Source organism: Lathyrus oleraceus, chromosome 4, assembly GCF_024323335.1.
Source record: "Lathyrus oleraceus cultivar Zhongwan6 chromosome 4, CAAS_Psat_ZW6_1.0, whole genome shotgun sequence".
NCBI lineage: Eukaryota > Viridiplantae > Streptophyta > Magnoliopsida > Fabales > Fabaceae > Lathyrus > Lathyrus oleraceus.
The window spans coordinates 41,850,736-41,876,845 of NC_066582.1; the positions used below are offsets into that span (position 1 = coordinate 41,850,736).

Below are 26,110 nucleotides of genomic sequence, written 5' to 3' on the forward strand. Positions count from 1 at the left end.
CCAATAGACTTAGCCGACGACATATGCTTCGATTCGTTTTAATTTCTTGTTTTACCGGACAAATAAGTGTATGTAATTGTGTCTCAATATAAATGAAGTGTTATATATTCACCCTTTGTTCATATTTTGTCTCAATGCATTTTTGTCTTTCCCCATAACAATATTTGTGTTTTTTGTATATGAAAAAACAGGTTCCGTCTTGAAACTGTTTCAGGAGAAGTTCTGGAGATACATCTTCGAAACAAGATAATAGGGTGCAGTTCTAGAGATATATCTCTGGAATCAACATGTCAGTCATTGAATGGTTCATATTGATTCATGACTTCTATAAATTAAGGTGATCTTATGTTATATTTCACACAAACTGAAAATATCTCAAATGTCGCCACTAAACATTGACCGGTATGTCGTAAATGTCTCATTCTCCAACAGAGCTCCCGGGCGCACGTTCAAGTTCAACGATTTCACCTCCCTCGATGATATCAAAGACGAAATTCATTATCTCCTATCGTACGGAGATAATCGAAAGATTAAAAAGCTCGAGTATCGTTCACCGTCGATTGACAACAGAGGGAAGATTGAGTTTAGCAAATTTGAGCTCAACACACAAGCGGATGTAAGGGTTATGTGAAATACGTTTTTCCGTTTCGAAACAAAAGTTCTGCTCGAGTTGGAAGCGATGATTTCAAGATCTGTCGAAGATATTCTGAAGATGTTGAAGCGTTCACTTGGATATTGAAGTGTAATGTTACATTTTATGTTGAACTCATCTATGTAATCCTAATTTTATTTTATGAATCTTAATTTCAATTTGAAAGCATCCTTTGTTTTTGCCTCTGATATTGATGTATCTACGGAAATATAACTGCGGAAAATTTTCGGAGATGCATCTCCGAAATAAAATAAACCAAATAATAGGACGTCACTCTCAATGATATTACTTGAATGAGTGTTGAGGTGCTTTTTGATATACATCTTCGAAAATATGGAGCATTTTTGAAAATTCGCACAATGCAGTAGAAATTTATAGGGTGCGCAAAAAAAAACTCTTTTTTTTTCTTATTGGCTTAGGTCTACTTGTAAATAAAATGTATGAATTTATATTGACAATTTGGACCAAGGATTAAAATTTGAGTAACTCAGAAAGAATAATTGAGCTCAACTATATATTTATTTATTCATGGCATGCTAGAAATAAATGAAGCCAAAAATAAAAAATTGACTAGTGAGTAATGAACATGACACACTGTGTACAAATCAAATAAAACTATATAAACAGAAATAAATTAATGATAGTGAAGCTTGATACCAACATGACCATTATGTACTCAAATCCAAATTTTGGTGCAGCAAAAGATGAAGTGGACTTAGTTTCATGCTTCCCAGTATCAATCATGATCTCAAAATGGCATCTACCTTGAGAAGGTGAAGGGTCAATGTTGGTAATAACAGACAAACCACTAAAATTACATGAATCTTTCCTCTGATCCAACGTTTGATAATACATATTAAAAGCATACGAAGCATTACCCTTTGTGTCTAATCCACTACAAGAAGAACCAGGAGCAAGTGATGTACAATCAGCATAAGTACAAGCTTTACTCACACTTTGTGCAAAACTAGGATCCATAACATTAGCTTGTGTTGAAACAACACACCATTGTTTGGTTAAATATCTAACACCTTTTGCACCAACAAGTGATTTTCCACCACCAAGATTCAAAGGGTATTTCATGGATCCATCAAAGTTGAAAATTCCCCAATGTCTTTCAAATGGGCCAGGGTCAATGCTTTTAAGATCTTCATCTAGAAGGGAAAACATGTAAATTTCAGGTGGGGTTGGTCTTTTAGGTGTACCTTGTTTTTTCACTATTCTATTAACAAGTCCTTGGTTGAATCTTTGAGCACTTTTTATATTTGCATTTGAGTTTCCATCTGTTGGCCAACCAACTTCGCCAATGATAACATTCATTGAACCAAAACCGTTTTTTTCAAGAGCGGAAATGAGTGTATCGAAATTCGCATCGAAAACGTTTGTGTAACTTATTGAACCATCAACTAGAGGGGAAGCTGAACCGTCGAAGAAAGCGAATTCTTTAGGGAAATTAGGATCGGCGTCGAGGCTTAGGAAAGGGTAGATGTTAAAGGTGAGAGGGGCATTGCTTTGGCTAAGAAATTTGATTATTGACATCATTTGGTTTTGAATGTCTGGTCTGAAATTTCCACCCGAAGGAAGACCGGTGTCACTTTGGTAGACATCAGCGTTTAGAGGGGTTGTCACTTTAACTTGTCTTCCTAAGCCTGCTTTTACAAGTGCTGCTTGAATGTTTTTTATGGCCGGAAACGTCGATTGGACAAATCTTCCATTGTATGTTTTTAGAAAAGCTTCATTACCTACTGCAACATACCTGTGAATTTTACAAAATGTTGGTTTGTTACCATTGAATTTTTCATTTGCATACAACAAAAATGACTTTTTTAGTTCATTCAACTATATTTAGTCTATACATGTATACATCAGTTAGACCAGATACATCGGTTGTTGAATGAACCAAATAAATTGAGATTGAGATTGACGAAATATTGAAAAGAACAATATATATTAGTACCTTATGTCGACTCCATTTTTGGATATGAAAGTGGAAACATTTTGGTCGACCCATGCAATAGCAGCATCAACATTGCTACCAATGGAGTCCAAGAGGTTATTAGGTATGCCAACCATGACTTGAATGCCAGAATTTCCAAGAGCTTTCAATGCCATGGGTTCAGCTTCAAACAGTTTCACCTTGTTGATTCCATTGTCTCTCATAAGCTTCACAAGTATTTGAGGTGGAAGAGAATGTGTTGTAATGGTTCCCCAGTTACAAGCAAAACCAAGGGTGCCTTTTGTTAAACTTTGGCTTAGAATACAAAATGCCAATAAAAAGCATGTACTAAAACAACGTTGGAAATGGAATCCCATATTGTTTTTTTTTTCTGACTTTATTTTTTGAGTTCTATATGTCCTAACATGCACCCATGTATATGAAGATGATGTGATTCTTGAATAGAAAAGGTGTGGAAAAAAGTAATGTCCTTTTTTTTAGTAGAAAGTTACGTAAAGAATTGCATGAAAACTCAACCAAGCATTTGATTCCAAAACCCATTTGATGACACCAAGCATAATCTTGTTTTGTTTGAAAATGCGTACGTTGTAGTAGAGGGAAAACGATGTAGCAAAGAAAGGTAGAATCAAACTAAAAGGAAACTCAAAATTCAGATGTTTACTATATTTTCAATTCCAATTGCTTCTTACTCCATTTATGGTCGCCGATGGACCTTGGAAGAAAGCTTTAGGATGCAGTTTTTTTAACAATAATATAATATAATTTTTAAATAAAAAATCACTTTTATTATTTAATAATATTTGTTTAAGATTTGTAAAGTATTAGTTTATTTAAAAAATACCTGTAGTTTTAAAATAAAAAACTAATGTTAATAGCTTTTTCAAAATCTATTTTTTTTAAAAACAAGAAATTTAAGTTTAAGGCTTCAAATTAAAATATATAAGTAAAAATTATGGTATCAAACAAATAGAAATTAGCTTTGAATTTTTTTGAGCAAATGAAAATCTCTAAATATTTTAGAGCAAAATTATGATAACAAATGAAAATCTCTAAAAAAAATTAAAGCGAGATTATTTTTTTAATTAGTGATTAGCTAAGAAAAACCAAATATTTTAAATAAAATAAATTAATTTTATTGGACCGTGATCCTAAGTGTATATTATACTTGAGAAGAAAATGAATCAGACTTAATAACTCATTCTAAATTTTAGCAATCTTACAATTGAATAAAAAAAATTTTAAGTAAAAAATTCAATAATTAAATATATGTAACTGAGTAGTCAATAGTTATTTATATTTTTAAAAAATTATTATAAATTCAAAATAAATTCTAAATTTAATTATCTTCTTTTTTTATCAAATAATTTTGAATGTTTATAAAACTATAAGAAATTAATCTTAAAAAAATTTACTCAATAATTAGATTAGTGAATAGAAGATTTATAATGAATTGTTACACGGAGTACCTCTATGGAAACTACTTTTTTAGAATAAGTTGATTTCCTCATTTTATTTATATCCAATGTCAAAGTTGAATTTCCTCTGACGTGATCAAATAAAAAACCACTAACTTCTCTTGGACTAAATAAATCACTGATTAAACCTCTAAAATTATACAGTGGGCAGTTTATTTTATGAAATTTTAAAATAATCATTGATAATAAAAATGTATCATAATATAGTAAAATCGTTGATGATGAATCCTTTTAGATATTAATTCAGCCTAAAAACTTCCTAAGAATTCAGCCAACAATTTTATGAAAATTTGTTTCATCAGCTTTGTCAGCCTTCCCAGAATATTTCTTAAACTAATGATCTGTACAGTACATAGATAAAAAAAGAGCAAGATATATTGAGAAGACTGACAGTATCATATCGAATGAACATCTTTTTCTACAACTCATAAACTCAGTCTTGATTCTGCATCATTCAATAGAAGAGACAATTTAACGATCTGATTGAATATGACCAAAAAAAGTAAGACACGAAAAATAGAGGGAAAGCTACCCTGTGTTGTATACACTATGAATATATGATAATTGACAAATATTTGAAATTTCTCCTAATGAAACACACAAGGGTTTCACATGGTACACGGCTAATATCATACAACAAATGCCTGAGCCTGATTGAAAACCTCACTCAAACCTTCAGCTATTCCAAATAATACACAGGCAAATGGAGTTAAGGGCAAGCGAATATTGGCACGGCACGGCGAGGATGAAAAGAAAATTACATTTCTATTGACTTTCTACAAAACTGTTAGTGCCAGCACAAAATTTTCATTGAATGATTAATACAAGAGACTATAATCTTTCTTCTTTCCAAGCCACTTAAAATTGACATCTGCAATGTGCTAAAGAATTTGTCTGAGTATCCGAAAAGCAGAATTACCAGATAGTTATGGTAAAAGAGCTTTCAACTGTGCTTGGAATAAATCACCAAGAGCTCCCCGAACATCCATCTGATCAAAACAAAGGATTATCAGTTCATCAGAGAAGGCTCTTTTCAAACACACTCCCCCCAAAAAAGTGAGCGCTATATATTTAGAATTCAATATCTTATAAGTATCTGAGTCCAATATCTAGAATCATTAGTGGCTATTGGTATATATTTAATCACTTCAAGTGGAAAAAACTACTCCCTCTTTCACTATTTATAGGAGTCCTTGCCGCTTTTTACGGATATTAAGAAAAGTTAGTAATGTAATTAATATATATAATTTATGCATGAAATATTACTAAATTATCTTTTGCATATAAATGCATCGATGTTTACTTTTCATATTTTAGAGCAAATTAATAGTATTAATAAAGAATATATTTAGAAAAAAAAGTAATAATATATCTATAAATTTATAGAGGATCATTTATTAAGAGTAAGAGACAAGCAAATGTTTTAAAAATGTCTTATAAATTGGGACCTGGGGTGGGAGTATACCCATTGTCCCGTTGTCAGAAACTGAAGCAAGATAGATTTAATTTGCCAGCTTTCCTCATACAAAATGCAGTTCATCCAGACGGTTTGCTACGTAATTATTCTTAAAGAATCAAGAAATAGAAACTGTTTATTGAAAATACGATATTAAATGCAATGATCGTCTAAATAATTGCTATTCCAAAAAAAACTGTTTTTAAAACCTCTGCCGGTGGTGTGAGGACAATGTTAGCATTCACCTTTTTCCAATGGAGATGCACATCCAGATAAACAAATTCTACCAAAATATTAAAAATAAAAATAAAAGGTTGGCAATTTGATGCTAGAGGGGTAGAAGTTGTAAAATCTAAATATAGGTCCTGTCTGGGTTTAATATCTAGACTTGAGGCTGTGTTAAGTTGTTGATCATCTACCAATTCCAATAAGTAGTTGGTAGAGCAATAATAGAGTCTTTTCCTGCTATGCGAGATTGCATGCAGTATATGTGCCACCAAAAATATATGTATTATACAATTGCCTTAAATATTACCAACGAATGTACCAAATATGCACACATAAAACAGATATTCTTAACTATTGAAATCAAATGACCGATGAAAGACATACATATAGCAGCAGCTGGAGAATCTCAAAAGCTACTTTTCCATTTTAGAGTTTTAAAAATATTTAATCTTCTTTCCAAAAAGTACATAGAAAATAAACCGATGGAAATCCATTGGATAGTTCTTAATGTCATTGTTCCAAAAATATTCCTATACTATTAATTATTTGATATTGTGAGGAGATGACTATTAATTAGTTTGAAAATAAGTCTTTTTTAAATATAATTAGACCTCAGGCAGTCATTACGGGAGCAAAGTTTTCAACTAAATGTAGCCCTGAATTTTTGAATAAACAAGAAATTACCTGTTCACAGCAAACTAGTCTTGTTAGCAAAGGATAGAGTTCTCTTAGATGTCTTCTGAAGATCTTATTGTTCATTAAGCACATACTTTGAAGCACCTGAAATAGGTTAACAAACATTTTTATCAATACAGGGATGAACACAACATAAGCCGTAATGAGTTTTTCCAATTGAATGGTAACGTGAGCAATTAAAAAACACAAGATAAAAATCCCTTTGAATCTTTTTTATAGAAAAAGAAACTAGCAAAAAAGTAGTTAGATGGAAAGAGTATAGTGTTAGTATCCAAAGCATTTGAAAATAATAATAATAATAATAATAATAATAATAATAATAATAATAATAATAATAATAATAATAATAATAATAATAATAATAATAATAAAAATAAAAGAAACACAAAGGGCACAGAGAAAACTAAGAATGTGGCATAGCCACCCACCCAATCTATTATAAATAAGACATGACAACTCCCTCCTAAAACTTTTACATACTATCTTGCTGGATAAGCGTGTACCTTAATAATGATAGGAGCACGCAACTCCAAGACACGATGAATATCCATATTAGTTGTTTCTCCAGTACTAGACTGGAGTTCAGATGCCTCTCTGAGCACCTGTTCACAGAAAGACACCAGTTTCTCCTCAGCTACCCTCTCAAATTTTTCTTCAGCATCCAACTGCTGAGTAATACTTGAGCTACTGTCTGGTGTAGAATCAGCATCTTGAAGTTTATCAGAATCTAGAGATTTTTCTTTGTTTTCTTCAAACCCATTTTCATTGTTTGCTTCAAATCCATAAGTTGCTTTTTGTAAGACGTCCAAATATACGCCAGTACCGACTAATTCTTGCCGAAGAAGATTTATCGGTGGCCTGTCCAAGAATTATTTGTTGAATGTCAAGTTCTCCATTCAAGAAGTGGAGAAATTCCAAGATTGATTAATTAAAAAAATCAAATACATATCAAGTTTTTACTACCTTTCATCAAGAATTTGGTGCATGCGAGTTCTTAGATTTGTAGATGAGTTATATGAAGCCGCAAACTCCAACAAAGACAACAAAATGTCCATTATAGCAATCTTCTGAGGTGCTTTTAACTTTGTCCAATATTTCTTCTGCAAATAGTAAGGAAAAAAAGTTTTAGAGAATCGTTTGAATCTCCCCATCTCCATTACTGTCTATTAGAATCTAAGTGAGAAATTGCAAGTGATCGAAAATGAGAAAAATTTACTGATTTGATTACAGAGAGGAGATTTATAGAGGTTGTTTTAGATAAGTTGAATCTGTAACAGTCATACCAAAAGTGCTGTCTGAGTTCTGTTTACAGCTCAGATAAAATTTGCGCATGCAAATAATATAATGCTAATAACTGAAGCTAGATATCTTTGACACCCTAACTAATAACACAGAACACTGACAATAACCATTACAACCTCCGAAACACAGACTCCGACACGAAAACGACACGGACACTCCGACATCGATAATGTCAAAAACATAGAACATCGACACCGCTACACATATGATAGTATTTGACCTTCATTTATCCATCTATCTATTATTAAAAAAAGTTAAAAATATTCTAATCAAAATTAATGTTAATCTTTTTTTTAGATTTGTGAATTGCCCAAAATAATGTATTATGTATGTTGAAGCAAAGAAAAAAAATTATGAAAATTTGTCTGATTGTCTGACACGTGTTGTGTCAGACATCGATTCAATAAGTGTCGAAGCAAAAAAAAAAAAAAAAGAAAATATATATATATATATATATATATATATATATATATATATATATATATATTTTGGGACATTTGTTTGATTTTTCCAACATGTGTAATACGGGTGTCAGACACCACAGCACGCCTACTCCTAGAGGTGTCCGTGCTTCATAAATTGCAATGGGTAAGGACAACTTTCATCTAATCATCTCTCAAAAATCTATGCTACAGCTAGGAGTTGGGTTCTAAAACTTTCCCTGCAGACATCCCCTAGTAAAACTAAACAGACGGGTTTTAAACTACACTCTCCCTCATTTCCTTGCACTCTAGCCTTTCCAAGGCAATTTATAAGAGGGGGAAGGCTGAGCAAAAAAATAATTGCCTGCAAAGCCAACTCAGGCAGACATCCCCTAGTAAAATTAAACAGATGGGTTTCAAACTACACTCCCTCATTTCCTTGCACTCTAGCCTTTCTAAGGCCATTTATAAGAGAAGGAGAAGGCTGAGCAAAAAAAATAATTGGCTGCAAAGCCAACTCAGAATACCTATCTTTTCTCACTTGCATACATGAACTTAGAGATACCTGAAAATAAGATATTAATCACAGAATAAAAAAATGAGTATACAAACCTGAATACCATCAATTGCACCAAGAAGCAATAATTGTGTAATGCACTTTCCCCTGACAGTTACAAGCAACGGACTCTCCTCCTCATCTTTGGTATCAGGCTCTACTGTATCAGCAACCTAAAATGGAGTAAAATAAGGAATGTATTCATACAATTATCCAAAAGAAAAAAAAACTTTAGGGCCTGTTTGGCTTGAGTTTTTGTTTTCAGTATTAATATTTTTAAAAACACCACCTTGTCTTCACTTTGTTTTGAAGTTTTGAAGTTTTGTACATGAAACAATGATAACAATAAAAAATAAAACAAGAAATGAAGTAAAAACAATGTGGCTTTTTATAATTATAACTGAACAGAAAATATTTTCAAACAGGCCTTTATATTGCCACTATAAGACAGCATAATACCCTAACGGGAGAAGATGGTAGAGAAGCATCTGAAATAGGATTTTTTGATTTTGAAGTAAGATTTCGAAGGAAGATATTCTCCATCATATTTCCCATAATCCGTTGACCAAAGGTTTGACTCCGCTGAAGGCCTCCCTCATCTGCAGCTTTGGGAGTTCTTCCTGATGGAGATGGAAGACCTGAAATAATAATAAAACTTCTTAATTTCCCCGATGACATTCACTTATTCTCCAGTTTCAATTAATGCAGAGCTCCCACTTCATTTTTCTTTCATCATAAGTTCAAAAGTCCCACCATTGAGGTGTAGGAAATTATAATCAGCCATTTCACTTTTATGATTTATTTTGATCACTGATACTGCTTCTCGGTTATCCGACTAGAGACAAGAGCATGCTTATACATGCAATCAACTTAAAATTTTAAAGCTCTAACCTTCAGACTGATCTACATTTGTCTGTGAAACTGAATCTTCAACTCCATCGGCATTTGCATTCGAGGATGAAAGTGAGTATAATTTCCCGTTACTATTGGTATCAAGTTGATGGTCGACCACTGCCTCATTGTCAATAGACTTTATGGTTACACTGTCACCTGCATTGGCCTCGGAATCTGTAATAATACCTCCGTGATTTCTCACATTTTCAAAGCTCAAAGCATTAAGCAGCTCTAGAGGTTGTGTTGTGTATGATGCATCTCTGGAGAACAATATTCAAGAAAAGTAGTTTTGATAATACCATAGTAATAACTACAATGAATTTCAGAAAACTGAAAGAGGGGGTAGGGGGAGGATTGTACCTTATGCTTTTAAGTAGCATATCCCAGTCGCTATCACTGAACTGATGACCACCAACTTCTATGAGATGCACCAGCGCACCAAGTGAAATTGAGACCACTGTTTGATCTGTCTTTTTGGCACAATCTAACAGCAAACTCAGCAACGGTGGCAGCATAAAACAAACCTCCTGTAAGCAAAATTCCCCGTGAATAGGCTTTCAAGTTTTAACAGTGATTAGGTAAACAAATTTCCAAAATTAATATAACTTGATTAAAGAAATGTAGAAAATAGATGCATCAAATCCAAGACACAAGACCTTGTTTGAGAGTTTGGAGGGGAGGGGCTTTGAAAAAATGGGAGAATTGAGTGAAAAGAATAGAGGGATTTAGGTGGAGAGGGTTTTGGGAAAAAAAATTATTCAAAAACAAAATCCCTCTAATTTGAAGGAACAAAATAATTGTATTGGAGGAGGGGTTTAGAGGGCTTATACAAATTATTCAAATATAATTTATATTATTATAGTATTCCGAAAATTAAAAATATGTTAATGATAAACACTCTTTTATCATTTTATACGAAATCATTGAAAATGTTAAATATTTCTTTATATTTTTTTAAAATTTGTTTTTCCGAAACTCTCCCTTCATATTTGACCTAACTTATCCTTACAAAACCGACTAGTAAGGTGAAGGACATCTTTTCTTTATAAGCTCGTTTTAAGCTTTATTTATTTTCAATGTGGGACTTCGAGCTTTTCCAACACACACCCAAAACTATTTGGTTAGGTGTGTCGATAATATGGTGAGATGGCTTGATAATAGGCTATGATACCATCTTAGGTCTTCAATTGGGCTTAATTCATCCTTACAAAACCAACTTGTACGGTGAGGTCGCCTATTCTTTATGAACTCTTTCCAAGCCTTATCTTTGATTCTTTTTTCAATGTGGGTCTTTGACTTTTCCCAATACAAACACAAAATTTAATTAAAAAAACTGGCATGTATCAAACATTAAACTATTGATGTTCCCACATCAATTATGATAATTGAATTATCCTGAATGTAAGCTCTAAAAAGAATTATTTTAACATACCCATACATTTCCTATTATTAATTTTCAATAAAGAAATCTCTTAGAATTTGAACTGGGCCTATAACTCAATTCGAAAAGCTAGCTAAAGGGGCAAGGATTGCCTAACCCCGGTAAGAACTACTATGAGACCACATATCTAGTCAATGAGGGATCTCAACACATCTTCCCAAACTCAAGATTGGACATCTAGCACATGAACAAATGTGGGTGGCCTAATAACAATTCACAGATAGACTTTAATGTCATCTTAGAATTTGAACTAGACCTAACTAAAACACTAAAAGCTAGCTCAAGGAGTGAGTAATGTCCCAGCCCAAAAAAGATTTATGTATTCAATTACGGATAGTATAGCAAACAACTGTCAAAACTCTATAGCGGTATCCAAGTCTAGCGCTATGGCCACTACGCCGAAGTCTAGGGGTGAGAAAAACAGGGGAGAAGAAGAGATTTGGCAGGGCAGAGAACATGGGAGAGGATGTATGGCCAGAGTCGTATGGCAGCAAAGGTTGCAGAGGAGAGAAAAGATTGCAGTCTCACAGGAGAGAAGAGGTCACGGAAGGGGAGAGGGGAAAGGTTGTGAAGTCAAAAACCCTAAACATTTCAAAAGGACTAAAAGGCGAGGGCACTTATGTCTTTTTGAGATAAAAAGCAAGGGCCTTTTTGTCTTTTCCTCTCGTCTTCTCTGCGGTTTCTCCATCACGCGCAGCGCTACAGCCTCAACAGAGAACCGCTCCACCATAGTGTTTTCCTCTCGTCAACAAAGGCAATTGAGAAACATCGGTATTGAACAAGAGCTATGGAAAACAATCAATATTCAACCACTAGAGTCTCTAAAAGGACAGCTCAGCCCACATGGGCAGAAGGGGGTCACAACATTTTAGCCACTTTCAGAATCACAAACTATACTAACTAACAAAAGTTTAAAAATCTAAACTTGCGGGACAAATCCAAATTTTCTGCAAAATATTTTAATCCGCATCTCTGTGTTGCATGGAACAATGAAATTTATTGCAAGATATTGAAATTTGGAAGAAAATTCAATGTTGGCCCCAGTTATATATTGATCTAGAGATATTACTCAAATCCGAGAAACAAATGTTGCTTCCAAGTTCAGGACTTATATTTCAATCTTGTAGGGGTACTTAAGTTTTGTGCAAAATTTCATGATAGATCCTGGCAGCTGTCATATACCTTGTCACATATACTAATGTTAGGTTACTAGACCAATCAGAAATCAAAGTTAAAGATTAGAAAAAATATATTGCTTTAGTTCTTTACTTTACCTTATAGAATGTGTTGAAAAGGTTGCAGAGCAGCTGAAGGGAATGTATGCTTGTTTCACGAAACCAATCATCATCACTAGAAACAAAGCCTTCTTTTCCAGCATGCCTCACATGATCGAAAATTGGAAATAGAACTCGATGGAAAATACTCTCCCAAAATGATGAAGAGAACTTGCTACCTCTTTCATCCAGCAAATCAAACAAGACTTCAAGTGCGCAACTTCTGACCTCTGGTCTTTGATCCGATGTTAGATCAGATAAACCAGCCAGCATCGGGAACCAATAATGCTCAGTCACATCCAAAGTTGCATCCAAATTAGCATCAACGGGCATTAAACCACCTCCAGGAATAAGACCCTTAACAAACAAATGAAATTACTTAGAGAACGAGCAATATCAAAGCCAAAGTTTATCTTTTAAGCTTTGAGTCTTAAAGAAAAAAACAGTTTAGCTTCCAACATTTTGTCATCTCTCAACTTTGAGATTTCATATATAAAGGGAAAGATATGGGATTGTATAACATATTACAAATGTATATCTCAGTCCAGGGTTAGCAGGTTAAACTTAACGGCTGTGGTTATAAAAACTCACACCAGTGGGGTCTAGGGAAGGGTAGAGGACCCATTATATTAATTTACAGAATCTCGAGAGAAGGAATAAAAACACAATCTTCTATTGTAAAAATGCAATGTCCAACTAATAACCCAACAAACCTCTGCAAGACGGTCCTCGCAGATCCGCAGGAGTGCAATAGCCTTCAAACTTATCCGATGTGAAGTTTTATTGTTAGCAAACCTGATGAGGCAATTGACACAATCCATGAAGCAGTCTCCCACTACTTGATCAAAGTGTTCTAAAATGACTGTAAAAAATCAATGTGTTAGATAAACCATAATTGCAGCAAAAAATTGAAATGATAAGATCAAAGAAACTTATTCCTACCCTGTTCAACATTCTCAAATGCACTCTCAACAATTGATTCCAATTCATCATCTGCAGCAGCTGTAAAGATCATAAAAACACTACGCCATCCAGACTTTATGCTTCCAACCTTAGATTTTATCATCTGCAATGGGCGCAACAGTTTCAACTGAACTTTAGTAAATATATCCAATGATATTAACACAAGTTAAAGGAGAATCAAAGTTAATGCCCACTAGACCTGAACAATGCAATCAACAATTAACCTCCTTTTGGATTCACTTTGACTATTCCGCATAAGAACAACAAATGGTTTGAGAATATCATTTTGAAAAGTGAAATTGGCCAGTTCAGCACGCTCCAGATACTTCATACCAAGTTGTCTTAAAGAATCTATTGCATACATGGCAATTTTCTCATCATGATGACTCCCAGCTGATATAAAGTGATTTGCTAGAACAGACCAGATTCTAGCCCACACCTGAAAAACATAACTAGAGCTTAGAATGCTTTTAGAGCAATATCAAAAGAAACTTAGAGCTTAGTTTTGTTTTTAAAACTCAGTATCCAGCCCAAGGACCGGGGGACCAATCCCACCACCCACGGGAGGGGGGCTAATTGAAGATAGAGCTACGGACTGGCCTAACACAGGAATTGTTGACACATAGGGGAATGGAACATGAGACCTAGAGAAGAGCACAATTCAGGGTCCCAAGCCTTCACTATCAGGCCAGACCTGAGTGATATCAATATTAACAGATAACTTGGAAGAAAATCACATTTTTAAATCATTCTACATTGTCAGAAACAATTGTATTAGTGCAGAGACATGAGTACTCAATGTATTGTAAATGCATAAACTAATTCCCAATATGAAGGCAATACTCAAATTTGAGCCAATACACTGAAAACGAAATTCAACAACCATAAAAGACAAATAGCCCATAAAACTGTTATGAAAAGTGTCTTGGTGTCCGACACTCGGATGACATCCGTACGACACATGCCGGAAAATTCAAAAAAGTATTTAGATAAATATCCTTGCTCTGACACTCCTTGGATCAGTGTCCAACACTCACGTGACATGTGTCGGACAACTCAGACAAGTGTCTCGAAAAAAGGATTTTTTTATTTTCTTCAACACACCTTATACATTCCTTGGACACATCTCAGACTCATCTTCAAGGGTTAAAGATGTGTCGGTAATGGTGATCAATGAGGAGTTAGAGACATTAAATTTGATAACAATACTTTTAGCATTTTCTTTAGTAGATGGATAAACAAAGGTCAAATACTATATTATATATTGTTTTATAGTTTTTTAATAAATAAATTGCTCAACTTAAATCTTTTAACAATAATATTAATATTTCATTTAATTATAATAAATAAATATATGTGTAGCGGTGTCAGTGCCCTATGTTTTTTACATTAGCAGCTTTGACAGTGTCCGAGTCAAAAGCAATTTATAAGATAAGAAACATCAAATTGTGAAGCAAATGTGCAGTTTTATTTGATAAAAGATATACCATACGTATACGAGCCATATTGTAATAACTAATTTCAACAAGCTTTTGCAAGCTGAAAACACGAGCTGGAGTTTGCTTTAGTTCCTCGGCAGATACGCCACAGAGTGCAGTGAAGAACTCTACAACTGAATCACTGGGTAGTTTAACACTATTCATGAACACTTGTTCAGCAGGTTTCCCCGCTAATTCTTTGAGAGACTGCACAACAGCATCCTTGGAGATTTGGTTTGACCCATGCATGACAGTGGCAGAAATTGCAGGATTTGTTGTTATGAATTCAAGGCGAGAAACACATTCCAGAACTGCATTCCATGTGTCTTGAAGGGCATTCATGTCTGAGTCGCAAAGAACTAATAGTGTCCGTAAAGCTTCCACATTTTTACTACGCATTTCCTTGGGGGCATGCAAGAAAGTAAACCTGAGTTCTCAACAAAAAAAATAATTGAACATAGTCAAGTGGACTGCGTCAAACATCAACTTTCCATGCTGTATTCTCATGCAGAAGGCACAATACTTTGTAGAATATTAAAAAAAGAATAAAAGTAAATGATTCATTAATTGTCAAAGTAACATTCTTTGACAATGTGGGGCAACAGATGATGTAGGAAAATATCATACCTGACCAGAGATGTTAAAAATGCATAACGCATGGTATCCATTCCGAGCACATACGTAATATGTATGCCAGCTTTAAAGCCCTCCATCAACAGAATAACACGAGGCTTATTATCACCTTCCTCCATAGTTACAGAGAAAGTAGCCAGCAACGGCCACCCAACAGCATCTACCATGGGCCTTACAAGTTCAATCTGCTGAGCGGTGTAGAAAACGCCTCTTTTCACTCCTTTATTCCTGAAAATAGCTTGTGCTTTTTTAATGATAGCCTCACTTTCAGACTTAGCATCTTCTGATGACTTTCTTTTGGGGAGTGCCAGGTTAAGAATACTGACAAGACGTCCTTCTTCACCTTCTGACTTTTGTCTGCTGCTTTTTCCAATAATAGATGGGTCATCTTTCATTTTAATCTCTTCTTTGACAATGGAATCATAGATCTCTTCTAGAAGTTCTTTAGGAGCGCATTCATCAGGATCATCCTTAGCATTCATTCGGACAAAATCTGATTTGGACATCTTAGGCCACACCATTGGGTTATGGGCATCAGTATTCAACATAATAACAGCATATGCAAGAACATATGCTGTATCTGCATTTTTAAAGAGGCCGGGGTTGTCTGCACAGTACCTGGCATAGACAACATACACAAGACACTGATATTAGGATAAAAAGGCATAATTATCAGTACATTAGAATGGCTATGATGTGTACAAAGAATTATATGCAGAAACTATAAGCATAAAATATACTGTTCATCAAATATATGCCGATCATTTTGATTGAAAATCAACCAAGTTCTTACATCTAAGATAAAAAAGCACAGAGACGCGTCCTAATCCTGAATTAAGAGGAATATTATGGACAAGTCAAAAAATTCCTTCTTCCCACACGGTTCAAGTTCAACTGAATTAATAATTGACTTGGACCAAGGATAAATAAAATATACCTGTTGATAAAGCTTAAATTTGGCTTGTCAAAAGTAATAACTATGATAGCATATTAATAACACAGATACCATCAATCAAAATTCAACACTTAGTTATGCATATGGTACATATATCCGATGACCAATCATAATTCTAAAGACAGACAAAAACCGGCCAAGGTAATGTGAATCAAAGGCAACTAGGACATACAAAATAACCATTACCTTTCTGCAAACTTTTCCATGATTCGATCTATCTTTTGAGCTTCCCCAGGAAGTCGAAATCCTTTAAGAAACTCCCTGATAGCGGTATCAAATTTCATTCCAGAAAACTTCATGGAATCTACATAAGCATGCATCACAGCAAGGGGAAACTCTTCATGTTGACCTAAATAGTCACCAACTGTAGCCTGAAAACAACCAACAGTTTTATATTACATACTAAACTTGAATGTAGTTAAATATCAAACACAAAATTGTATTAGATGACAAATACAACCTTATCCAAAGTGGGAGTGTTTTTCAAAAATTGAGCAAAAGAGGCAGGTGTGTTTTCCACCAACTTATTTGATATTAGATATTCCACTGCTTTGTTTGGTTTCCTGTTGAACTAAGAGATTATTAAAACCATAAGTCAGTCCATGATTATAATTTGATCATTACACTAGGAAAGATTAAAACAAATTTTACTTTCCATATATGAAACTAAAAGAACATATGATCTGATACCTCAGCAATGGCAGCCTCCAATGTCGACTTATGAGCCTTGGCCTTCTCAAACTCACTAGTTGTATCCTCCCTGGATCTTATTTCAAAAGAATCTTCACCTGAAACCCCTTCTTGCTTATTATTTTTTGACTTTTCCAATTCCCTATGTGATTGTTCCCAATCAACCAGTGATTTAAGAACACTCACAAGACCCTGTAAAGATAGAGAAAATGAAGTCAACCCGCAACACTATCAAAAAAAAAAAGTCATCAATGAATTATTGATTTTCAAAGAAAAAGGCAACAGCTACCTACTTGAAGTGATGAACCTTTAACAGAAGCTGTTTGAGAAGCAGCAAGCGAATTTGGATCAGTATTTTGAGTCCCTTGAGCTATTTTGGACAGAGTTGTAACCTATTCATTAAATTGGAAGATGATGGAGATCAAACTAATAATATTTGCCAAAGAGGACTTAACTAATTTAAATACTGTCTACAATATCATAAAAATTAATGTTAGCTTATACCATTCGTTCAAACAAGTTTGGCGCCTCAAGATCACAGTCATAATTCACAAAGATGTCAACAAGCATTTGTGGATCTTTGCATACTTTCTCTAACATCCTGCAAACCCCGGTAAACCAAATTAACAAACTTGAAAGAATCACTGTTATTTCTCAATTCATGTTATTTCTTGGTTTGAATTGCAGAAGTGATTTACATTACATACACTCATGCGGATAATTACAGGAGGAAAATTCCTAATAAAGGAAATAACGCAACAATTCTATAGAGGAAAAAGAGAACATATTTTCTAAAATTGTACTAAATACAATAATAAAACTTCCACTCATATTGGTAAATTGGATATCTATTATTCAGTTATCCCCAGCTTGTAAATAAGATTCTAAATAAAAGTGCTTGTTGGTATTCCTTATGTTTTAATAACAAAGCTACCTATTACTAATATCCCAAAGGAATATATATTGTGGTTAATTGAGCAGGATATTTCCCAGTCAAATTTGTATAGCATGGTTTCAGGGTGTTATAAATAGTACTGTTTAAATAATACTCAAAAGATAAAATGGAAAAAGAATGACAAACAACTGTCAATAAGGCTCATTGGTAGAATTTTATATCCGCAGCACATGAAATATCTAATCAACTGAAAAGAATATATACCGAAGAACACTGAGTTTTTGGTTGACAGAAAATTCTAAACCATCCAGAGGTCTAAGAACTATCAGTGGAAAGAAGATGCCTATTTCACCCTGAAAACAAAAGAGTAGTGTAGAAACAAGACACGTCAAATTAACAATGTTTCTCCAAAAAGAAGCTTTTGTTAAATCTGTAAAATGACTTGCATACTTTTAGACTCTCCCTGAATCGCAGTAACAGCACCAAGAATATTCCCGTTGCATACTGCCATGAAAGAAGATTTATATTGAAAATTGTACACATGAATCCTTAAATGCCTGCATAAAAGATAAATCCAGTACTACAAAACCTGAAATATGACGGGGGATTGTGAAACTGAAGCTCGTAACAACGCATATGAAAGATATGCCTTCACTGAGTCAATAAAATGGAAGTTCTTTGTAAATGAGTGACTAACCCCCTCCAACAAACCCTGAAACAAAAACAAAAGTGTGATTTTGAATAGTCAAGATAATAACTCCTCAAATAACAAAAGCTCGAGTATAAAACGTTGAACACTATTTTTGTCGCTCTTGCTCCTATAAATGGATATTGGATACAACCAGATATTATATTAACCACCAATAAGAAATGAGTTGTGTCAACTTTTCGCTATTCAACACGTCATTTCATCCATGAACCAACAGAACCATATCCCATTGCAGAGGTGAATGGTAGATTGGGTTCTTTCTAAAAAGATTTTAAAAGATTTTGACCTCTCCATATTTGAGGAAATTTTTTGTATTCTTTACTTTTCATTTTTGTTTTTTTCTTGGAGGAATCTTTAAGTGGCAGCCTATCAGGACTCGCTCTCGTGAAGTTTTCAAATAGATTTGTAATTCATCAAAACATAAAAAATAAAAATACTATAATACAGTAATACTTTATTACTTGTGCATGTGGCTAGCTATCTTTTCCGACCCCTGTAATTCCCATGAAAAGATATTGTTTTCTTTTCGAATGCACAATGATTAACATATTCAGGGTTTTAACTTTCATGAATAACAATTTATTGAAAGGAACCAGAAGGAAATTTATGTGTTTAGCTATCATGTGGGTAAAAAAGATACAACCACTAGCAACAAGGAATGTGTAATAATAACACCTCCTTGAAGTGGTTCAGAGTAGTCCAACAACAGGCATACAGAACTACACTTCCATAGTAAAATCATATGTCCAAAAGATAGCTAGCCACATGCACAAGTAATAAAGTATTACTGTATTATAGTATTTTTATTTTTTATGTTTTGATGAATTACAAATCTATTTGAAAACTTCACGAGAGCGAGTCCTGATAGGCTGCCACTTAAAGATTCCTCCAAGAAAAAAACAAAAATGATATGTTAAATCATATGTCCAAACGATAGCAATTATTTAGCTTGGATTGTTTCCTTAAATAAAATCTTACCCAATTAAGTATTGTTTAGATTTGATCAGTTCATTTAGTTTTTGCCGATACAGAACTACACTTCCATAGTAAAATTCTAAAAATTAGCATTATGAAGTAGCAATGATATATCATGTTTGAAACATATAAATAGTAAAAACAAAAGTATATTAACTAATAAGTAGTATGCTACTAATTCATTATCTTACACTTATAATAAAATAAATAAGTATTAAAACTTATAAATGTGGTAGGGTTTCGATTTCAAAAAAAAAAAAAAGATCTGAACAGTTTTCACAAATAAATCCAAAAGCATTCAATAAAATATGGTTTTTGGAGGCTTTCAATTTTTTTTCGATTTGCGATTTTTATTTGGATCAATTTGGATGTGAGGACAACTAACCAAGTTTACCACACAAAATAATAGACCAGTTAACTGGCCCACAATCATGCAAACAATGACTACAAGTAACAAATATTCCAATTATTATGCTGCACCTAATAGCTAACAAGTAACAGAAGCTGAAATCACTGTATAACCTGCAGAAGCTCAAGAGACAGTATCCTAGTCTTGGTTGTAACTTCATCACTATCTTCCTTCATACCCATCTGCCAGATTTAATGTATGGACAATAAGTGGCGTTCACAAGAAATTAAATACAATGCTATCGTTTGAGAGTGAACCGACCTTGCAAAGAGTGCGGAATACCAACAAAGCATCGTGTTGTGCTATACTCATGCTCTCCAAATCAATCCCACTTGACAGAGGTAAGACTAACAGTTTAGCAACCGTTATGAGTAAACAATACAATGGATATTACAAATTATTATTCATATTCATACCGTGTTATTTTTTTACCATCTTCAGTATGCACAGCCTTGTCCAGTACAGCTTCTAGGCCCTACAAAATACAATACAATCTTGTTACAATAAGGAAGTTTTATACTGGACTCCATACAAAACTAAATAACCGATTTACCTTGATATCAGCACCCCCAGCAAGATTTTGAAGTTCCTCAAGAGATGTTAGAGATGCATCTTTGGCTTGACTGAGTGCATCACCTAAAGTCATATCTTTATCATTTGAGTCTCCCACAGAAGTTTCATCAGGTTTTGTGTTTAAATTCTCCACTGAGGCTGCCTTTGTAATTGTATGTCCACCAGAAACAGATGAAGTTTCAACCTGAAAATTTAACAGGCATTTCTATAAGAATTTACTGCAAAAGTAATAAGCCAAATGTGCTTCAGACTCAACTGGAAAAAACTCAATAAAAAGTAAACCCAAATCTCCTCTATAAAAACCAATTTAAAAAGACCCACCAGATCAGTTTCCATTCTCCTGAAAACGATGCTGATCATCTGGGTCAGCATTGCCTTTGATGTTGCTTGGTTTATCGGGGACTTGCTACAAATCCAAACAATGAACCTCAGTGTTATATATTGATAATAACAATCCTCGAAGACAAAATAGAAATGATAAATACCTATTTAGGGCAATATTATAGCAAACTCTGATGACTGCCAGCAAAGGCTCGCCATGTACTGAACAACAAAAATGAGAAATCAAAAATTGCAATAAAAAGGAAGAGAGAAAAATATATAAGCCTGTTAAAAAAAAGAGAAAAAAAGCAGACAGAGAACAATAGAATAAGATAATTATCTTCTGGTAGCAAAAGTTGGTTCTATAAACACAGCGCCTAAGTAAATTATTAGACAGACAGACATCGTATAAATACAGCACAAACACAACCAACAAATGCATGCAGTAGTATCGTACAATAAATTTGTGCAGAATCAATACTCTAAGCCTCAAATTTCACATAATTATAATTGTTTAACAAACTATCTAATGACAGTGTAAAACAGAAATCCAATCACATTTCACCGTCTTGCACAACATATTACTACTTCTAAAACCTCTTTACACAATGACAAAATGGTGAAATATATGTTGTATAAAAGACGCTTGTATTGCCAACAACAACATCAACCATACCTTATCCCATTAAGTGAGGTCGGCTACATGGATCAATTTCTGCCATAATGTTATTCTATCCAGGACTATGTTTTTATCTAAATTGTTAAGCTCGAAATCTTTCTCAATAACTTCTCATTTAGTTTTTCTAGGTCTTCCTCTACCTCTACCTATTTGACCACTCTCCATCTAATCTACTCTCCTTACCACAGAATCTAAAGGTCTTCTCTCTACATATCCAAACCACCGAAGTTTATTCTCAGCCATTTTTCTACCATAGGTACTACCTCAACACTCTCTAATATTGTCATTTCTAGTTTTATCAGGTCTAGTCTTACCACACATCCAACGCAACACCCTCATCTCAGCTACGCTTACTTTATTCTCGTGTTGACTCTTAAGCACACAACATTCTGTCTCATACAACATCGCAGGTCTTACCGCAGTCCGATAAAACTTTCCCTTCAACTTGAGCGGGTACTTTTGTATCACATAAAATTCCTGAAACCCTCCTCCATTTCAACCACCCAGCTTGAATTCGATGGTTTTCATCCTCGTCTATTTTTCCATTGTTTTGTATTACAGACCCAAGATGTTTAAACCGTGTGACTTGTGGGATTATATGGTCTCCAACTTTCACCTTTAGGTTAGAAACGTTTCTCCTTTTACTTAACTTACACTTCATATATTTCGTCTTACTTCTGCTTAGGCGAAAGCCATGCATTTCTAAAGCTCGCCTCCCAAGTCTCTAACCTCTCGTTTAAATCCTCCTTCGACTCTCCCAGTAGCACTATATCATCTGCAAAAAGCATGCATTTCTATGCTAGCTTGGAGCACATCCAACTCCAAAACTAAAGTAAAAAGGTAAGGGCTTAGGGTTAAACCTTAGTGCAAAATGGTGAAATATATGTCTGTTTAAAAGACACTTGCATTGTCGGTGTCGGCTTATTTAAATATAATTAGTAACTTCTCTTCCTTAGCACAACATATTACTACTTCTACAACTTTAAAATTAATAAACTTCTCTTCTTTATTTCTTTGGATAAATTACAATACAGATACATTGTGCTGAAACTAATTTTTGTTATCATTGCATTTCCACTCTGGAATGTTCATAAAATGAGAATGAAATTTGTCATAAACATTGAAAGATAATAATAGTAACCACCTGAACATGTAAATTAAACTCCTTTTGCCAACACATCAAACTAAAATAGACATCATATTAATCATTTACAGGTATAGAGAATGTGTTGATTTATCACGCAAAAAAGTTTGCAAGATACTGAATACAGAAATGTATATATTTTATAAACACAAATTGCATGCCCATATGATATCAGCAAACATGCATAACAAAAGAATCAAATCATTTCTATCATAATACACATACCTCTGAATTTTGAAGAAGCCACAGCCGTAAGAAGTACCTTCAGCACTTGGAGAATAGTACTGCATGTTGATTTTCAAAAATAAATAGGTATGACAAGAAACATATGTTTAGTCAGTGTTGCTTATACATAGCGATTTGCATACCTGTCAGGTGATGAATTGTCAATACAACTACAAACCATGTTAAGAATGTCGGTAAACAATGGAACATTTTTACCACCGTCTAATCCAGGATCTCCCTCCAAATGGTCATATGCAATAAGTTTCTGTATTAACAGTAATTATGCAGAGTAAATAACGTGTTACCAATTTAATAAAATTTCACATCAGTTGCTCTAAGTATTAATTGAACAACTTATAGAGCAGAATGAAGAAAGCATGCACATACATGGATACAATCTAAAGCAGGTTCTAGGATTTTCAAGTTTTTTGTTTCAACGGCAAGACGGAGTGGATTTAAAACAAGTTCTGCATCACTTCCTTCAAGTGTATTCCCCGCTTTAGATAGTAGTTCAATAATATTTCCACTATAAGGTCTGCTACCTTGATCTGCAGCGTTGGAAACCTGCTCAGCCTTCCGTGACTGATCAGTTTCTGAACTAGTTGCTACTCCATCTCCAGTTTCACTTACACTAGTACAAGTCAAAATAATTCATATGTTAAAATTAAAAGTATCCACACATTCTCACTTTCACGAAATAAAAATGATCCGCCATTCTTTTTCCCTCAATTCAATAAAATAAAACTTCTAGTACAAATACTCAAAACGAAACAATGTCATACCTCACAGATTCAGGTGAGGGTGCAGATTGATTGGCTGCACTCTGCTTTCTCTGGCTAGCCTCTTTGGTGATGTCTGAAGCATTAAACATAGGCAACGATACTATGAGTGATATAATACTAATAACTAGATGAACTCGAAGATCAATACAAGAAATTGAACAGTGAAAAGCTATTAATTATCTTATCTTATCTCAGCAGAAAAGGAAAAGGAATAAAATGCGGATCAAAACAACAAGAAAGCAATGAAAATAGATAGCGATCTAGGGTTAGAGAATTGAGAAATAAACCTGTATAATTATTGATAGCTTTCTGAAGTTCGGGAAACTTTTTACCGGAACATTCCTTGAGCATAGAATCTAATGCTCGAGTGACAAAACCTCCGGCGGCACCTCCAGCCATTTCGTATCACTTTATTGAAACAAGTTACACTCTAATTCCCGCAGATCAAAGACGGTGACGAATTCGGAAACGGAATTCGAAGAAGTGGAGGTGAATCGGGATCATGAGAATTTGAAACGAGATCACTCTGACTTTTCCGACGGCGGGGGAATTGGATGCCGCGGAGGAAGAGAGAGAATTGGAAATCGGAATTGGAAGTGAAGAAAGTAAAAGAGATCTGAGAAATGGAAGAAGATTAAAATGAGAAAATGGAAGGTTTAGATCTGTGTGAATCTAAAATTGTTTTTATGGGTCTGTTTTGATTACCCAGTGTTTAAACTATTCTCATGTTTTGGAACAGAATTCAATTTTGGAAGAGAAAGGGACTCATGTGCAATATTATTTTGTCTTTTCTCTAATGAATAAACAAATTTACTTTTGTAAAAAGAAAAAGACAAATTCATTTTGAGCTAATCTAGTGTACAAAAATAGGATAAATGTATTCTATTCAATTTCAGCTCAGAGTTTAATCATGTAAATATGATAAATTAATTTTAATATTTATCTTAAAGTATTTCTTATTTTTTTAAATTATTGATTTATAAATTTTAATCAAATAGTTATATTAATATATAAATATTCATATAAATATCTATGTCAATGACTAAATTATATAAGATTCGTTTACACTCATTTATATTTACATTTCAATTGAGTGTTTAGAAACATAATAAAATATAATAAATTGATTTTGATATTATCTTTTTGTATTTTTTTAGTGTAAATTTTTATCTTAGATTTAGATTGTATTTTAAATCATCAAAAAGAAAATTACTCGTTGAATTTCTATAAAATATAATTTAATATATAAAAAATTGAAATAAATACAACATAAATAAAAAGTTTAAATATTAATAATTAATATATTATAATTAAATATTTTTTAAAATAAATTTATAGTTAAAAATAATAAATATATATATATACATGTAAATATATTTATTTTTAACAAAATGTTTTTTTTTGCAATAGTAGTTATATCACTTATATATAATATATATCATTTCTATATATAACATGTTTAATTTATATAACAGAATTATTTGTTTACTCGTGATATTTTTAAAAATGGTTATTTTAGTATACAAAAAAAATTATAAAAATTATCTAACTTTATTTTATTATTTTTATTAAATTTAAAAATTATATATATATATATATATATATATATATATATATATATATATATATATATATATATATATATATATATATATATATATATATATATATATATATATAAAGGGAGCGGGATCTTAGTATAAATCATGCTAGTGAAGTGGATAACTCTATTCTAAGAAAGATTGTTGAAATTCTAGTGTGAATGGTTAAGTCTCGTTAATATCAACTAGAAATGAAATAAACTTTGGATATATAAGAGAAATAAATTCATACTCCTATATAGCCTTAAGATTTTTTTTTGGATATGTGGTGTCAATGTCGCTTAGATTCTGAACATTTAGTCCATTAGCATTATCAGTGCTTCCTAATAAGTAGCATCGGAGTTTAATCATTGTTATAGGACTAATCGTCTCAAGATGAAATGACTTCAATGATTCACTAAATAGATTATCATACCACAGTGGAGAAATGTGTGTTTTATGGAAAGAAAGTATTATAATATTTATATAAGGCATAGATTATAATATTTGGACTTTTATAAAACAAATGATCCTTTTATTCTCAAGTATCTAATTGATGATGTTATGAAAAACAAAGATATAGATATTTGAACCAAAGAAGAAAAAAAGTGTAACGCAATTTGAAGGCAAAAACTATTATCATTGTCGCTCTTGGAATTGATGAATTTTTATGTGTGTTTTCACTTTGATACTACAAAAGAAAAATGGAACACCTTTTAAGTTACCCATGAACGTACAATTGAGAT

General features: G+C 33.2%; 2 protein-coding genes across 2 annotated transcripts; both read right to left on the reverse strand.

Moving 5' to 3' along the window:
* Positions 1 to 1,152: 1,152 nt before the first annotated feature.
* LOC127138741 (glucan endo-1,3-beta-glucosidase 5) lies at positions 1,153 to 3,015 on the reverse strand. The gene is made up of 2 exons (XM_051065247.1): positions 2,610 to 3,015; positions 1,153 to 2,408 (listed from the first exon to the last, which is right to left on the reverse strand). Exons 1-2 carry the CDS (start codon positions 2,963 to 2,965, stop codon positions 1,268 to 1,270), a joined length of 1,497 nt encoding a protein of 498 aa, XP_050921204.1. The 5' UTR covers positions 2,966 to 3,015; the 3' UTR covers positions 1,153 to 1,267.
* Positions 3,016 to 4,601: 1,586 nt separating this feature from the next.
* LOC127138742 (brefeldin A-inhibited guanine nucleotide-exchange protein 5) lies at positions 4,602 to 24,499 on the reverse strand. The gene is made up of 33 exons (XM_051065248.1): positions 24,072 to 24,499; positions 23,785 to 23,857; positions 23,390 to 23,633; positions 23,146 to 23,267; positions 23,003 to 23,061; positions 21,119 to 21,176; positions 20,955 to 21,039; positions 20,614 to 20,817; positions 20,477 to 20,535; positions 20,322 to 20,391; positions 20,174 to 20,242; positions 18,557 to 18,679; positions 18,418 to 18,471; positions 18,232 to 18,320; positions 17,577 to 17,673; positions 17,366 to 17,464; positions 17,073 to 17,264; positions 16,843 to 16,953; positions 16,569 to 16,753; positions 15,422 to 16,045; positions 14,804 to 15,221; positions 13,516 to 13,755; positions 13,296 to 13,419; positions 13,067 to 13,215; positions 12,354 to 12,710; positions 9,999 to 10,165; positions 9,636 to 9,898; positions 9,204 to 9,382; positions 8,801 to 8,917; positions 7,428 to 7,564; positions 6,968 to 7,322; positions 6,453 to 6,548; positions 4,602 to 5,073 (listed from the first exon to the last, which is right to left on the reverse strand). The coding sequence occupies exons 1-33, from the start codon at positions 24,181 to 24,183 to the stop codon at positions 5,011 to 5,013; spliced, it is 5,394 nt and encodes a 1,797-aa protein (XP_050921205.1). The 5' UTR covers positions 24,184 to 24,499; the 3' UTR covers positions 4,602 to 5,010.
* Between the last annotated feature and the right edge of the window lie 1,611 nt (positions 24,500 to 26,110).